Source organism: Callithrix jacchus, chromosome 5 (genome assembly GCF_049354715.1).
Source record: "Callithrix jacchus isolate 240 chromosome 5, calJac240_pri, whole genome shotgun sequence".
NCBI classification, from domain to species: Eukaryota; Metazoa; Chordata; class Mammalia; order Primates; family Cebidae; genus Callithrix; species Callithrix jacchus.
Window position 1 is genome coordinate 6,878,253 of NC_133506.1, and position 16,187 is coordinate 6,894,439.

Here is a 16,187-nt window from a genome sequence, read left to right on the forward strand (position 1 = left end):
AGCAGCATGCAGGCATTAGACGGGAAACAATCCAGCGGTAGGTCAGTCTTAAGAAAGTGCTTCATGCCTACGATTTGGGGCCTTGGGTTCTGAATCCAGGGGTCTGAGAGACATGGACTTTAAAATATGAAGCCAGATACATTCTCCAGATCACAGCAAAAGGGGGTCTCCTGGGGTTGCATATACAGTCTCAAACTCCTTCTCTTGATGGTCCTCTTAGATCCTGTTAGACTTGCTTTCAGACTTCGCTAGCTGCTGCTGGCATGAAGGCCCTCAGACGGCTCAGAACATCCTACATATGACTCGAGACAAGAAAACCTGGTCCCTCAGTGGGCTTGGTAGGTCCTCTACCTATTTGGCTCAATATAGAGCCCAAAGCAAGCAGCTTTCTGGTGGCAGCAAGACATTCTACAATCTGCTCTATTCAAATATTTATCGGATCCATTTTGAGAGAAGAAAAGCACCAGAGACTGCTTGGAAAAGGACGGCTTCATTTCCAAATGAGTCTTCTTTTGCCTTCTTAGAAAAGTTCTGTGTGTCACTTAACCACCCTTGGTCAGAAGAGTCACCTCAGGATACCAGTATTAAGGTATAAGGTTATCTGCAGTTTTCTTTTCTTTTCTTTTTTTCCTTTTTTTGAGGTGGCTGGAATGCAGTGGTGGATTTTGACTCACTGCAACCTCTACCTCCCAGGTTCAAGCGATTCTTGTGCCTCAGCCTTCCAAATACTAGGACTACAGGTGTGCACCACCACACCTAGTAAATTTTTGTATTTTTAATAGAGATGGGGTTTCACCATGTTGGCCAGGCTGGTCTCGAACTCCTGACCTCAGGTGATGCAACCACCTCGGCCTCCCAAAGTGCTAGGATTATAGGCACGAACCACTATACCCAGCCAGTTATCTGCAGTTTTCAGTTCTCGGATTTGCTACATAAATATTTTTAGCCTACAGAATTCAGATTAGCTTTGACGATATGTGTTGTGAGACACGTGTAACTAGCAAACAACCAGCTTAGGCTATCCACCTTAGTGTTTTGCTCTATTTCAAACAGGCAAATCCTTAGTAAATAAGAAGCAAGGTTTGATCTCAAGAAAAGAGGAGGGAAGGCTCTATTATGCTGAAAAGGGCCCTGGGTTCAAAAAGAAGGGTTCCTAAAAAGGAGATAAGCCACTGGACAACAGATCTCCATTCTGCAGAATGCTAAGACATTGCACTTAGTACCTCCTATTTCCCATGAGTTCTGATCCAGAAATGTGCCCTGGGAACTGAGCAGCTGAGTTGAAGTATAACTCAAGGCCCACCTTAGTCGCCACTTTCCTGAGGCACCGTGCCAGCAAGGTGCACCAGTGTGGCAGACCTGGAGACTCACACTGTCCCCTCAGGCTTGGCTCATGGACTCAGACACCCACATGGGAATGCTTCTAGCGTGGATTAGTCATTCAATGGGCCTTTAATAAAGATAAAAGGCAACAACTGCACATTAGTGTATTTCTAATATTGGGCAAGTTCTTGGTCTCTCTTACAAACACACATGGACACATTCACAAAACAGGCACCATTGTGTTCTCACACCCTCACACACTCATGAGCTTCTCTTGGGGGAAAATGAGTAATATTCACCTAATGACCAACATAAAATGAAACTCTGAATCTCAACAGTACAAGGAACTAAAACTTACAAACCAAACTAGTATATGTAAACAGGAATTCTGAACTCTCCTCTGAGCCTATTCAATCACGCAGCCACTCTTGACAGCATCTTAGGTCTGAGCCTGGAGGGAGCCACAGTTCTAGGATTTGGTGAGTTCTGTCTCTGCTAAAGACAGGCAGATTCCTTTGCTTCCATCTGTTATGCCTTTCCTACCCACTGCACTGAGTCTCATGTCTCCATCTCTGTGTCTGCCTAGCTACTCTTCTGCTCTCTGTACCAATATGGAACAAAACAGGGAATTCAAAAGTGCCACTATACAACCCCTTCCCTCAACTCTAGCCCTATCAGAGAAGGCAGAACCAGCCTCCTTTCTCCCACGAAACAGGCCCACTGCAAAGCATGCTCTGGAGGCAGAGGATGGACCCACACAAGGATGCTCAGAGTATGCATGATTGGGAAAAGATGGTGACAAATGAAGAGTCAAGTGGCATGGTGTATGGGCATGGCACCAGCTTACAGGCTTAGAGACTTAGGTCTTTGAAAGGATGGTCACGGTTTTGAGGTTTTAAAGAAGCTGTTTCCCTAAACATTCCCGAGGAGGCAAAGGGAATGTTATTTCTATTGCTCCCAACATTGAGTCCTTCAGAAGCAGAAACTGGAAGAGATTTCCTCACTGAGCAGCTCTCAAGGGCAGATCCGCTTCTTACTGAGGTGCTTGGAAGCAGGACTGCTGATGGGGCCCATCTGGGGCCTGGATCCAAATGCGATTTCTCATTTCTCCAACAAGAACAGGCACCTATTCAAGTTCTAGGGCTTTTACTTTTCAACCTCACTGTCATTTTATCCTGAGGCTCTTGGATGTGGTCCTGCTAAGGTGACTCCTGATTCTGCCCTATTGTTCAACAAGAAGGGAGCCCCATGTAAAGAACAGGCTGGAAAAGGAGAGGGGAGACAAAGGGAGAGCAGGGGAAGGGGGAGAAGAAGGCAAGGGGGAAGGAAGCAAGGTCACTGGTCATTCTCTTGCTTTCCACTTGGACTATCGCACTGTACCTTACCCATGCATTTCTGAGATGCTAATTAAAAGATGTTTCCCAGAGGAGCTGAGTGCCAGATGAGGACCAGCACATTTGACCAGGTTAAGTTGGTTGATCTGCAAAGAGGCCATCACTTCTCCTCAGGGGAACAGTTCTGAGTTTGGGCTGAAGTCCTCTCTGTAGCTTTTTGCTAGTCTTCTCTCAGAAGGCAAATGCTGTGTCCACCCTGGGAGAAGAGGAGCTGGCTTTACTTTGGAACCAGCCCCCGAGACTGTGGATAAAGCTGAGATGCAGGGGTTCCTGAGGAAGAGGAGGAGGATCCCGACTTCCTTCCACTTTTAGGCCTGCAAAAGTCAAACACGTGTTTACATTACATGTCCCTATCTCTGTCCCTGACACATCAGATGTCTAACATTTCAAGGTGGCCTTTCTCCAATGGCCTTAAAATGATGATACGTTCAACTGTAAAACCACTAGACTAGCACAGCCTGAATCTTTGGCCATGGCCAAAATGGCCTCAGAATAGAGGTGTGGAACCTGAGAGAAGCAACTCTGATGCTTAGCAATTGTTCTTCCTTTAAAACCAAAGGTTGACTGTCCTTTCCAGATTGATAAAGAAAACATTAAGTTGGTAGATAGAATTTCTTCCATTTTGGTTTTCCACCCAGTTATTTTCCTAAAACTTCTAATCTACAATGTAATAAAACAGATTTCTACTTTTGCACCAAATAGGTGAGGTAAACTTAGCATGGGGACCCAGAGCCTGGGTTGTGGATATGGGCTGACCCATTTCTGCATTCTTGCTTTGGCCCTCACTTGCTGGGTTTCCTTGGAGATGGCTACTTTCTCAAATTCTCTAAGTTGCGGTTTTCTTGTCTGTAAAATGGGACCGGTTATAATATTTACCTTATACTTTTTTTTTTTGAGATGGAGTTTCACTCCTGTTGCCCAGGCTGGAGTGCAATGGTGCGATCTTGGCTCCCTGCAACCTCCACCTCCTGGGTTCAAACTGTTATCCTGCCTCAGCCTTCTGAGTAGCTGGGATTGCAGGCACGCACCACCACGCCCAGCTAATATTTTTGTATTTTTAGTAGAGATGGGGTTTCTCCATGTTGGTCAGGCTGGTCACGAACTCCTGACCTCAGGTGATCTGCCCACCTTGGCCTCCCAAAGTGCTGGGATTACAGGCGTGAGCCACTGCACCCGGCCTACCTTATAACGTTTTGCAGGAAATCATTAAGAGAATGTCTGTAAAGCACTTAGATCTACCAAACACCTTGTGAGAACTGAAGAACTGACTGCTACTTCACCGGAACACATTCGTTCACCTTACAGTATGGGCCTGGGAACGTTTGGTATTCTGCCATTCAGTATACCTGGCATAGTGTCTCAACCAAAAATATTTGTAGAATAAATAAGTAAACATAGGAGTAATATGGCAACATTTTCCAGTGTGTTCTGCAAAGTATTTTCCATGATAAACAAACATTCTTGCTTTGGTTTGTCCTTGTTCAAACATGTTCTGTTTAAACACAACTCATCAAAGCCACTCACCTGGCCTTGGATTTCTTATTTGCAGTGCTTTCAAAGGATGATGCATCCACCTGTATCTCATCTTCATCCTGCAGGGCTGCATCCAATGCAGCCTGGACCTTGGGGGCAATGGCTGGGCCCTCATAGTCTCTGGTCGTCCGGCTGGGCATGTCCAGCTCTAACAGCACAATGTTTTCTGCCTGCAGAAGCAAGCCATCAGCAGCTAGATTAGCCTCCAACTGGACACAGACAGTACAGGCAATCGAGGCCCCCTCCAGGAACAGAAGTGCAAATTGCTTCTTATTCAGGGCCTACCAAGAAAGAGCCTGCCTAAAAGAAGTGATGCAGTTTTACAAGACTAACCCCACCTCATTTTTTGCTTTTGCTTTCTTTCTTTTAAATAACCCAAAGCCAGGAGGAACGGCACCCAAGGAGCTAACTCATCTTAATCTTCTGTTTGGCTCTGGCTGCCAAGAGAGACTCAGAAACATTTTAAAAACTATTTTAAAGTGAAAATCTTTCACTATAAAAATAATACAAGCTCCTTACTGATACTTATAAAATATGGATGAGCAAAAAGAAAAAAAAATAAATTGAGTGTACTTCCAGCAACCAGAGAAAAACAGTTTACATTTTGATACATTTTGTACCACATTTTTTATTCGTATATATACTTCTGGTACAAATTACTCTGTAACTTAATACATTGTGTATCCTAGTTCAGCCACCTGCCATACTACCTGACCTTCAAGCAACAGGACTGACTGCATAGAGGAGATGGGGAAGCTTAATTAGAGAAAGCAGTCAAGTGCTGCGTACAGTGCCCGGCACACAGCAATGCTTATAAACAGAAGCTCTCAGCTGGGCGTGGTCATCCCAGTGCTTTGGGAGGCCATGGCAGGAGGCTCACTTGAGCCCAAGAGTTTGAGGATACAGTGAGCTATGATTGTGCTATAGCACTCCAGCTTGGGTGTCACCGTGAGATCTTGCCTATATAAAAAAAAAAAAGGCCGGTGCAGTGGCTCATGCCTATAATCCCAGCACCTGAGGTCAGGAGTTCAAAAGCAGCCTAGCCAACATGGTGAAACCCCATCTCTACTAAAAATACAAAAATTAGCTGGGTGTGGTGGTGTGTGCCTGTAGTCCCAGCTACTAGGGAGGCTGAATCACCAGAATGGCTTGAACCCAGGAGAAGGGGGTTACAGTGAGCAGAGACTGTGCCACTGCACTCCAGCCTGGGTAACAGAGCAAAACAAGAAAAACAGAGTTTCTATTTTTCTATTTTGGGGTCATTAAATAGTCCTCAGTGATGTCCCTTTAAATGTCTACATGACTGACACACATTTTCTAAGATGAAAGTACCTGAAGCTTTTCTGACAGGTCCATCTCCTGTGACTACACATCTGTGTTCTCACCAGTCTTCCCACAGAGGCATTTTGAAGCTCTTGTTGATACCAATTGGCCATGATGGATAGAAGTTTGTATTCTCCTTCTCTAGTATTGACTCTTTTTTTTTTTTCAGATGGAGTCTTGCTCTGTCACCCAGGCTGGAGTACAGTGGCATAATCTTGGCTCACTGTAACCTCTGCCTCCCGGGTTCAAGCGATTTTCTTTCCTCAGCCTCCCAAGTAGCTGGGACTACAGTGTGTGCCACCACGTCTGACTAATTTTTGTATTTTTAGTAGTGATGGGGTTTCATCATGTTAGCCAGGCTGGTCTCAAACTCCTGACCTTATGTGATCTACCCACCTCAGCATCCCAAAGTGCTGGGGTTACAGATGTGAGCCACCGTGCCTGGCATCTACTACTAACTTTCTAAACTTCATTCATCTTTTTATTTATTACCATTAGTTGTTGTTGTTATTATTATTATTATTGTTATTTTGAGACGGAGTTTCGCTTTTGTTGCCCAGGCTGGAGTGCAATGGCATGATCTCGGCTCACTGCAACCTCCACCTCCTGGGTTTAAGTGATTCTCCTGCCTCAGCCTCCCAAGTAGCTGGGATTATAGGCACCTGCTATGATGCCTGGCTAATTTTTATATTTTTAGTAGAGATGGGGTTTCACCACATTGGCCAGGTGAACTCCTGGCCCCAGGTGAACTCCTGACCTCAGGTGATCTGCCCACCTCAGCCTCCCAAAGTGCTGAGATTATAGGCATGAGCCACTGTATCTGGCCTATTAGTTATTATTTTTATTATATTTCCTTATTTTTTGAGACAGGTTCTCTGTCACCCAGGCTAGAGAGTGCAGTGGCACAATCTTGGCTCACTGCAACCTCTGCCTCCCAGGCTCAGGTAATCCTCCCACCTCAACCTCCCAGGTAGCTGGGACTACAGGCACACACCACCACATCTGGCTAATTTTTGTATTTTTAGTAGAGTTAGGGGTTTCGCCACATTGCCCAGGTTGGTCTCAGACTCCTGGGCTTAAGCAATCTGCCCACCTTGGCCTTCCAAACTGCTGGGATTACAGGTGTGAGCCACTGTGCTCAGCTTATTAATTGTTATAATTGTTGTTATTGTTTTCAAGTACCTCTGGAAAGAGGGTATTAAAATCCGAGGGTATTTAAATAGTATTTAAAGGTTTACACAAATCTAAACTCCAGAAGAGACAAGAGAAAAACCCAAGAAGGATCTTCTTACCCTGTATCGGGGCTCTGGACGAATCATCATGGACATTCTTGCGTGCTGGCTCAGTGGTCTCTTATATCCCACGGCTGAGACTGGCCGCTTCATCATCTGCTGGTTCCTGAAAATGAAGTGCAGCGTTAACGCCCTGGCTGGAGTCCTGTGGAACCAGCACTGGGAAGACTCTGATAGAACCTGAAGCAAGTAACTCCCTGGACAGCGGGCTGACATAAGTGGGACAGGAGCTGATTCTGTTTTCTGCTTGAGTTGCTTTCTGATCAGAGCATCATGCATCTTTTAAGCCAGAGGGATTTTAGTCATTGCCCAGTTCATGGATGGCATTCACAAAGCATAGCTGTCAACACTGCCCATCTCTGCATCCCTGCCAGGTGTCTCCTGTCTTTCCAGCAGGACCCGGACTTAGAGTGAGAATCCTTCTCAACACTGGATCAGAATGACACACAAACAGCTCTGAATTGCCCCTCATGTGGCCTAGCATACTTCACAGATGGGGAAACAGAAATGCAGGAACTTTGGAAAGGTCACTTGCTCACTAGTGACAAAGTCTCCTAATTCCTAAAACCACCCTCATCACCAAACTTTCACCTGGTGGATCTATGGCACCTACAAAATCAGAAATGCAATGGGTTTTGAGTTTCAATGAGCCAAAATGTGTTCTTACCATACCTCTTTGTTGACCGAAGGTGTCTTGTCATCAACATTCTTTTCCTCCCCCATACATGAAAATATACTTAAAGTTAATAGTGACTTACTCCAGTCTGGTTATAGGATGTAGTTTCCAATGATCTTCCTCTTCATCAAAGAAAGCTCTATTCATAATTTTACTTTTTTCTTCCAGAGGGATAAAGTTTTCTATAATAAGATGCCTGTAAGAGCACACATAACATAGGTGAAAACAGATACAGAGTACACATGAAGTGACGGCTATCTGGTCTCATGCATGGTGAGTAATTGGGTGAGAGTCGAGGCACACAGCAAACATTTACTCAGCAGGTACTATGGGCCTAACAGCATACAAACAGCAGAGATACAGACACAAACGACGTCTGGATCCTGCCTGCAACTAAAGGTAACGGTGCAGCCCTGTCAGGCATAACAGGCACTGAGAGCGGTCTGTCTTAGAAACATGGAGAGGTCACTTCTGCCTGGGAAGGGGCAGGATGTGAATGGGCTGAAGAGCGAGGTGATGCCTGGTCTATACTGGAGTGAACATTTGCTACCTGAAGTATCTTTGAGAGGGCCACAGGTACTGCTAACCCAGGTTATTAACTTCCAAAATGCCAAAAACAGAATAAATTAAACTGCCCTACTCCAATCCCACGGCTTGTTGTTCAAGCTGGAAAATTTCCCTTTCTTACTGATCAGGATAAAAAGCAGGACTGAATCGATTTCAGTCCCTGAGAGCACTGAGAATGAAGACTATTCCTGTGTATAGTCTCTGCCTGATGAGTGCCCAGGAAACACATCAAACAAGGAAACTGGAACCCACTGGTTATGTCTCTCTAGGGTGATGACTGTCTCCTGTTACATCTCTGCCTTTATTCTTCTAAAGCCTCAAGACAAAACAATGCTAAGAGGAAATAACGTGGAAGGGACACAGAGCAAACAGAACAGACGTATAGGGTACTGTGAGAAACAGGCTGACTCACTGTTTACTCAAAAGATATAAAAACAGATACAGGCTGGGCACGGTGGCTCATGCCTGTAATCCTAGCACTTCGGGAGGCTGAGGTGGGTGGATCATCTGAAGTCTGGAGTTCGAGACCAGCCTGGCCAACATAGTGAAACCCTGTTTCTACTAAAAATACAAAAATTAGCCAGGTGTGGTGATGGGCACCTATAATCCTAGCTACTCGGGAGGCTGAGGCAGGAGAATTGCTTGAACCTAGAGGGTGAAGGTTGCAGTGAGCCATTGTATTTCAGCCTAGGCTAAAACTCCGTCCAAAGTATAAATAAATAAAAAGAGATATAATAATGAAAATAGACTCCTTAGAAAAAAATATTTTGGCAGATCCCCTGAGGTCAGGAGTTCAAGACCAGACTGATCAACATGGCAAAACCCTGTCTCTACTAAAAATGTACAAATTAGCCATGTGTGGTTGACCTGTAATCCCAGCTACTTCGGAGGCTGAAGCATGAGATTCACTTGAACCTGGGAGGCAGAGGTTGCAATGAGCCAAGATTACGCCACTGCACTCCAACCTGGGTGACAGAGCAATAATCTGTCTCAAAAAAAAAAAAAAAAAAAAAAAAGAAGAAGAAGAAGAAAATGTAAAAAACATAATTACTCACAATTTCAATCCCGAGATAAATATTATTAATATTTTGGTATATTGTCCTGATTGTTTTTCTAGATGTACATACCTACAAAGAGGACTGACCGACACATACATTTAATTAATTTTTTTGGAGACAGTCTCGCTCTGTCACTCAGGATGGAGTAAAGTGGTGTGATCTCGGCATACTGCAACCTTCATCTCTCGGGTTCAAGTGATTCTCGTGCCTCAGCCCCTGGAGTAACTGAAATTACAGGCACATGCCACCACGCCTGGCTAATTTTTTTTGTATTTTTAGTAGAGACGGGGTTTCACCATGTTGCCCAGGCTGGTCTTGAACTCCCGAGCTCAGGCAATTCACCCACCTCAGGCTCCCAAGGTGCTGGGATTATAGGCATGAGCCACCACATCTGGCCCACATTTAATTTTAAAGGCTCTTTTCCAAATTTAAAATTTGGTCATTAAAAGAATCCCTTTGAAAAGTTCTTCTGCCAGGCACAGTGGCTCACACCTGTAATCCCAGCACTTTGGGAGGCTTTGGCGGGTGGATCATGAGGTCAGGATTTCGAGACCAGCCTGACCAACATGGTGAAACCTGGTCTGTACTAAAAATACAAAAATTAGCTGGGTGTGGTGGCACAGGCCTGTAATCCCAGCTACTCAGGAGACTGAGGCTGGAGAATTGCCTGAACCTGGGAGGCAGCAGTTGCAGTGAGCCAAGATCATGCCACCGCACTCCAGTCTGGGCGACAGAGTGAGACTTCATCTCAAAAAAAAAAAGAGGAAAAGTTATTCTTTGGCCAGGCACGGTCATTTGTAACCCCGCTAATGAAATCATGGATCCAGACAAAGATCACCTGTTGGCTGAAACCATTAGCTCCGCATTTCTCAAGCCAGGCTGCACATTCATATTACCTATAGTTTCAAAAAATATCTTGCCCAGACCTCATGAGAGATCAAGAGTACTCAAAATACATTCACCAAACCAGCAGAAGCAATGTGGGCTATTTCTACAGAGGTTGCAATGAGCCAAGATTGTGCCACTGTACTCCTGCCGGGGCAACAAGAGCAAAACTCCATCTCAAAAATACATGTTTATATATATTGCCTTGGCAACACAGCAAGACCCACACTTACAAAAATACTTTTAAAAATTAGCCAGTGTGGTAGCATGCACCTGAAGTCCCAGCTACTCAGGAGGCTCAAGCAGGAAAATCACTTGAACCCAGCAGGTCATGGCTGCAGTGAGCTATGATGGCACCACTGCACTCCAGTCTGTTTCACAGAAGAAGGCTTTATCTCTTAAAAAAAAAAAAAACCCAAGAAAACACATACAAACACACGCACACACACACAGTGGAAGAAAGCAGTAACAAAAGGCGGCATTACTCCAATATTACTCCATTTATACATTTATACGAAAGGTCCAGAAAAGGCAAATCTAGATACAATACCAAAAGTACAATAAACAAAAGAAAATAGAATTAAATTGGGCTACATCACAATGGAAATCTTTTGTGCTATAAGTAATACCATCAAGAAGGTTTAAAAACAACTCACAGAGGCTGGGCGTGGTGGCTCATGCCTGTAATCCTAGCACTTTGGGAGGCCGAGGTGGGTGGATCACCTGAGGTCAGGAGTTCAAAACCAGCCTGGCCATCATTGTAAAACCCCATCTTTAAAAAAAAACGAAATGAAAAAAACAACTCACAGAACAACAGAAAGTATCTTCAAATCATGAATCTGGCAAGGGAGTGGTATCCATAATATATTAATATAAAGAGTTCTTAAAACTTGGCTTAGGTGCGGTGGCTCATGCCTGTAATCCCAGCACTTTGGGAAGCCAAGGCAGGTGGATCACCTGAGGTCAGGAGTTTGAGACCAGCCTGGCCAACATGGTGAAACCCTGTCTCTATTAAAAATACAAAAATTAGCTGGTCATGGTGGCACATGCCTGTAGTCCCTGATACTTCGGAGGCTGAGGCAGGAGAATCACTTGAACCCTCGAGGTGGAGGCTGCAGTGAGCTGAGTTTGTACCATTGCACTCCAGCCTGGGTGACAGAGCCAGACTCTGTCTCAAAAAAAAAAAAAAAAAAAAAGATGAAGAAAAATAACTCTTAAAACTTAATTATTGGCTGGGAGTGGTGGCTCACTCCTGTAATCCCAGCACTTTGGGAGGCCAAGGCAGGTGGATCAGCTAAAGTCAGGAGTTCAAGTTCAAGATCAACCTGGGCAATACGGTGAAACACCATCTCTACCAAAAATACAAATATCAGCCGGGCATGGTGGTAGGCACCTGTATCCCAGCCGTTCGAGAGGCTGAGGCATGAGAATCACTTGAAAACAGCAGGTAGAGGCTGCAATGAGTCAAGATCACACCACTGGACTCCAGCCTGGATGACAGAGCAAGACTCTATCTCAAAACACACACAGATACAAACAAACAAAAAACTTAATTATAAAAATCAACCCCATTTTTAAAATGGGCAGAGGATTTGAATAGATATTTCTCCAAAGACACACAAATGGCCAATAAGCACATGAAAGGATGCTCAACATCATTAGTCATCAGGGAAATGCAAATCAATGAAGTACCACTCCACATCTATTAGGATGTCTGTAACAAAAAAGACAGGCTATAATAAGTGTTGACAAGGATGTGGAGAGGCTGGCACGGTGGCTCACACCTGTAATCCCAGCATTTTGGGAGGCTGAGTCAGGCAGGTCCCTTGAGCCCAGGAATTTGAGACCAGCCTGGGCAATATGGTAAAATCCAATTTCTACAAAAACACAAAAATTAGCCAAGTGGGGTGGCATGCCCCTATAGTCCCAGCTATTCCAGAGGCTGAAGTGGGAGGATCGCTTGAACCCAGGAGGTGGAGGTTGCAGTGTGCTGAGATTGCTCCACTGTCATCCAGTGGGTGACAGAACGAGACTGTCTCAAAGAAAAAAAAAAGGATGTAGAGAAATTGGTGGTAGAAATGTAAATAGTGCAGCCACTGTGGAAAACTTTGGCGTTTTCTCAGAAAGCTCAACACTAAGCTACCATATGACCCAGCAATTCCACTCCGATGAATATATCCCAGAGAAATGAAAACACACATCCATATAAAAACTTACACATGAATGTTTATAGAAGTATTATCCATAGGCTGGACATGGTGGCTCACACCTGTAATCCCAGCACTTTGGGAGGCTGAGGCAGGTGGATCACAAGGTCAAGAGAATGAGACCATCCTAGCCAAGATGGTGAAACCTTGTCTCTACTAAAAACACAAAAATTAGCTGGGCGTGGTGGTGCAGTCTCAGCTACTTGGGAGGCTGAGGCAGAAGAATCACTTGAACCCAGGAGGTGGAAGTTGCAGTGAGCAGAGAGTGCGCCACGGCACTCCAGCCTGGAGACAGAGCGAGACTTCATCTCAAAAAAAAAAAATTTAAAAAAACAAAAGGGCTGGGTGTGGGGGTGCAGTGGCTAATGCCTGTAATCCCAGCACTTTGGGAGGCCAAAGTGGGCAGACCACAAGGTCAGGAGTTTGAGACCAGCCTGGCCAACAAGGTGAAACCCCGTGTCTACTAAAAATACAAAAAAAATTAGCTGGGTGTGGTGGTGGGCGCCTGTAATCTCAACTACTTGGGAGGCTGCGGCAGGAGAATCGCTTGAAACTGGAAGGCGGAGGTTGCAGTGAGCTGAGATCACACCACTGCACTCCAGCTTGGGCAAAAAAGCGAAACTCTGTCTTAAAAAAACCAAAAAACAAACAAACAAAAGAAGTATTATCCATAATAGCCAAAGACTAGAAAGAATCTGAATGTGTATAGACTGAAAAATAAATAAATATGTGGCCTATTCATACAGTGGAATATTATTCAGTCATAGTAAAGAACAAGTGATGTTGGGATTACCAGATATCTGCTGCATGATCCATGAAAGCATCATGCTAAGCAAAAGATGCCAAGCACAAAAGGTCCCAGTGTATGATTCCATTTATATGAGACGGCCAGAACAGGCAAATCCATAGAGACAGGAAGCAGCTAAGTGATTACTTCGGGCTGGGAAAGGGGGTAGAGTTTCTTTTGGAGGAGGGTGATAAAAATGTTCTAAAATCAGATTGTAGTGGTGGTTTCGCAGTCCCATGCATGCATGTATATATACAATGACTGTGTACTTTATCATTTTAAAATTTTTAAATTTTTATTTTTGAGACAAGAATCTCGCTCTGTCACCCAGATGGAGCAAAGCAGTGTGACCTCAGTTCACTGTAACCTCCACTTCCCAGGTTCAAGTGATTCTACTGCCTCAGCCTCCAGAGTAGCTGGGATTACAGGTGGGTACCACCACACCCAGCTAATTTTTGGATTTTTAGTAGAGACAGGATTTTACTATGTTAGCCAGGCTAACTCCTGGTCTCAGGTGATCCACTCACCTAGGCCTCCCAAAGTGCTGGGATTACAGGTGTGAGCCACCATGCCTGGCCTGATTTGTACACTTTAAATATGTGAAATGAATGGCATGTGAAGTATGTCTCAACTAAGCTGTTTTAAAGACAGCATTGTGGGCTGGGTGTGGGGGCTTAAATTTATAATCCCAGCACTTTGGGAGGAAACAGGAGGATCACTTGAGCCCAGGAGTTTGAGGTCAGCTTAGGCAACAGAAAAAGATCCTATCTCTATAAATTCTTTTTTAATTAGCTGGCATAATGGCACACACCTGTAGTCCCAGCAACCTGGGAGGCTGAGGTGGGAGGACTGTTTGAGCCCACAAGTTAGAGGCTGCAGTGAACTGTGATTGTGCCACTGTACTCCAGCCTGGGTGACAGAGCGAGATTCTGTCTCAAAAAAAACCCCACTGTGATCATATATGTAAGTATGTAGAAGTAAGATAACATAAGGTAAGATTTGCTTTAAAGTATTTTTATGAAAGATAGATGGCAAAAGCTTGTTAATCCTTGAATCTGGGTGATGGGTACTTGGGTATTCATTATACCATTCAGAAAACTGTCATAATAAAAAGTCAAGTGAATAAAAGATTCCTTCTTATCATCAGACAGATGTAAGACCAGAATCTTTAAAAGCTTTGAGAAGGCAGCTTTGGAAGGGAAGTAGGAGATCACCTGTGAAGTCATTTGGTTAACAGATGGGATCCAGAGATGGAAAGTCACTTTCTCAGGAATGAACAGAAGATGGGGTGGCAGGAGATGAGCTGGAGAAGGGCCCTGTCCTCAGGGCTGTTTCTATTATTTTTATTTATTTATTTATTTATTTATTTTGGAGATGAGATGTAAATCTCACTCTGTTGCCTAGGCTGGAGTGCAGTGGCACAATATCAGCTCTTCTTCCCGGGTTCAAGTGATTCTCCTATCTCAGATTCCCAAGGGACTACAAGCATTCACCACCACATCCAGCTAATTTTTGTATTTCTTAGTAGAGATGGGGTTTCACCATGTTGGCCAGGCTGGTCTTGGACTCCTGACCTCAGGCGATCTTCCCGCATGGGCTTCCCAAAGTGCCGGGATTACAGGTGTGAGCCACCACACCCAGCCAGGGCTGCTTCTAACTAAACAAGTGGCTTGGGGGCACCATGGAAGGTCTGGCACTTACTTGAGCTTCAACTCCCTGGTGAGCTCATTCTGAGTCTGCTCCAGCTCTTGGCGCTCCTTGATGTGTTCTTCTTGGAGGTCGTGGATCTCAGCCTTCACTGCCTGAAGCTTGGAGAAGAGCTGGAATGAGGGGAGAGGCAGGTGAGGAGGGAGCATAGAGTTCTCCCATTCCCTAAATCTTAAGGCACCTCCATCTGGCCTCATTCCTTTCATACCTTTTTGAGTTTTTTGGTCTTGATGTCCACCTCTTGCTGCAATGAACTGTATGTCTCTTTAAGTTCCAAGGTCTCCTCATCTCGACTTTCCATCTGTTGCTGGATTTCTCTTTCTCGACGTTTCTGAGCAACATGACAAAATTCATTAGCTTGCTCTAGAGACTGTGTCTCTGCTGGGTTCCCCAAGCTGGGACCAGTCTCCAGCTAGAACGAGGCATATATACCTTGCTCCTTCTCTTTGAAGAGAGTCTAATGAGAGAATTTTGCTCTACAGCATAAATACACCGTACCCCATCCCATTCTCCCTGAAAAAGAATGAAAAGTTACCTGCTCTGCAATTTCCTGTCGTTTCTGCTCCAGGATTTTCTGCTGCTCATTCGTATGATCTACTATATTTTTTCCTCCAACAAGCAACTTACTCTCCATGGCCTGAGTGAGAAACAAAGTAGAATTCATCTCGTGAATGGTTTCCCTCGGAACATAACTCCTCACAGGGGAGCCTGTGAAAGATAAAGAGCTCAGGACTGAGCCAAAAGGGACACACTTTGGGAAAAAATACACTATGCTCAGCTGTACCCATCCATCACTGGGGAGGGACTGCGGCAGCTTCACTGGTGGCTTCTTGGTAACACTGAAAATACAGTTTCTCCAGACACATGAATTTCAGCTTTAACAAAAAAATCTTTTGCTCATTTCTACAAAGTATTAACCCCACTTAGAACATATTAAGCAGCTCCTGTATGTTATGTCCTAGAGATGCAACGTGAATGTGAATCACAAAGTTCACAATCCACTGAGGAACAGACAAGCAGGCAGGCTTTAACCATATGGCCCCAGATACCATCGTGAGGAAAAGACAGTCATTAATGGGAGAGGCACGCTGCTGGGACAGAATTCAGGCTTTGTGGGACTTTGAAAAATTTTTTTAAAGACAGGGTCTAGTTCTGTGTTGCCATATGAGTTAGAGGCTCACACCTGTAATTCTGGCACTTTGGGAGACTAAGATGGGAGGACTGCTTGAGTCCAGAAGTTCAAGACCAGCCTGGGCAACACAGTGAGACTTTGTCTCTACAAAAAAAAAAAAAATTAGCTGGACATGGTGGTGTAGGCCTATAGTCCTAGATACTCAGAGGCTGAGGTGGAAAGATTGCTTGAGCCTGGGAGGTCAAGGCTGCAGTGAGCCAAGACTGCACCATTGCACTCCAACCTGGGTGACAGAGACCCTAT

The 16,187-nt window shown here is 44.7% G+C and overlaps 1 protein-coding gene across 1 annotated transcript in view; it reads right to left on the reverse strand.

Annotated features, from left to right (window-relative positions):
* Positions 1-607: 607 nt before the first annotated feature.
* KIF3B (kinesin family member 3B) overlaps positions 608-16,187 on the reverse strand; it is a 48,547-nt gene continuing 32,967 nt past the window's right edge. Inside the window, exons 3-9 of the mRNA XM_002747384.5 lie at positions 15,288-15,389; positions 14,961-15,083; positions 14,747-14,865; positions 7,624-7,737; positions 6,866-6,971; positions 4,242-4,420; positions 608-3,031 (exon numbers count right to left, since the gene is read on the reverse strand). Of these exons, the coding sequence (XP_002747430.1) occupies positions 2,935-3,031; positions 4,242-4,420; positions 6,866-6,971; positions 7,624-7,737; positions 14,747-14,865; positions 14,961-15,083; positions 15,288-15,389 (840 nt within the window). The 3' untranslated portion in view covers positions 608-2,934. The remainder of the gene's footprint in view (positions 3,032-4,241; positions 4,421-6,865; positions 6,972-7,623; positions 7,738-14,746; positions 14,866-14,960; positions 15,084-15,287; positions 15,390-16,187) is intronic.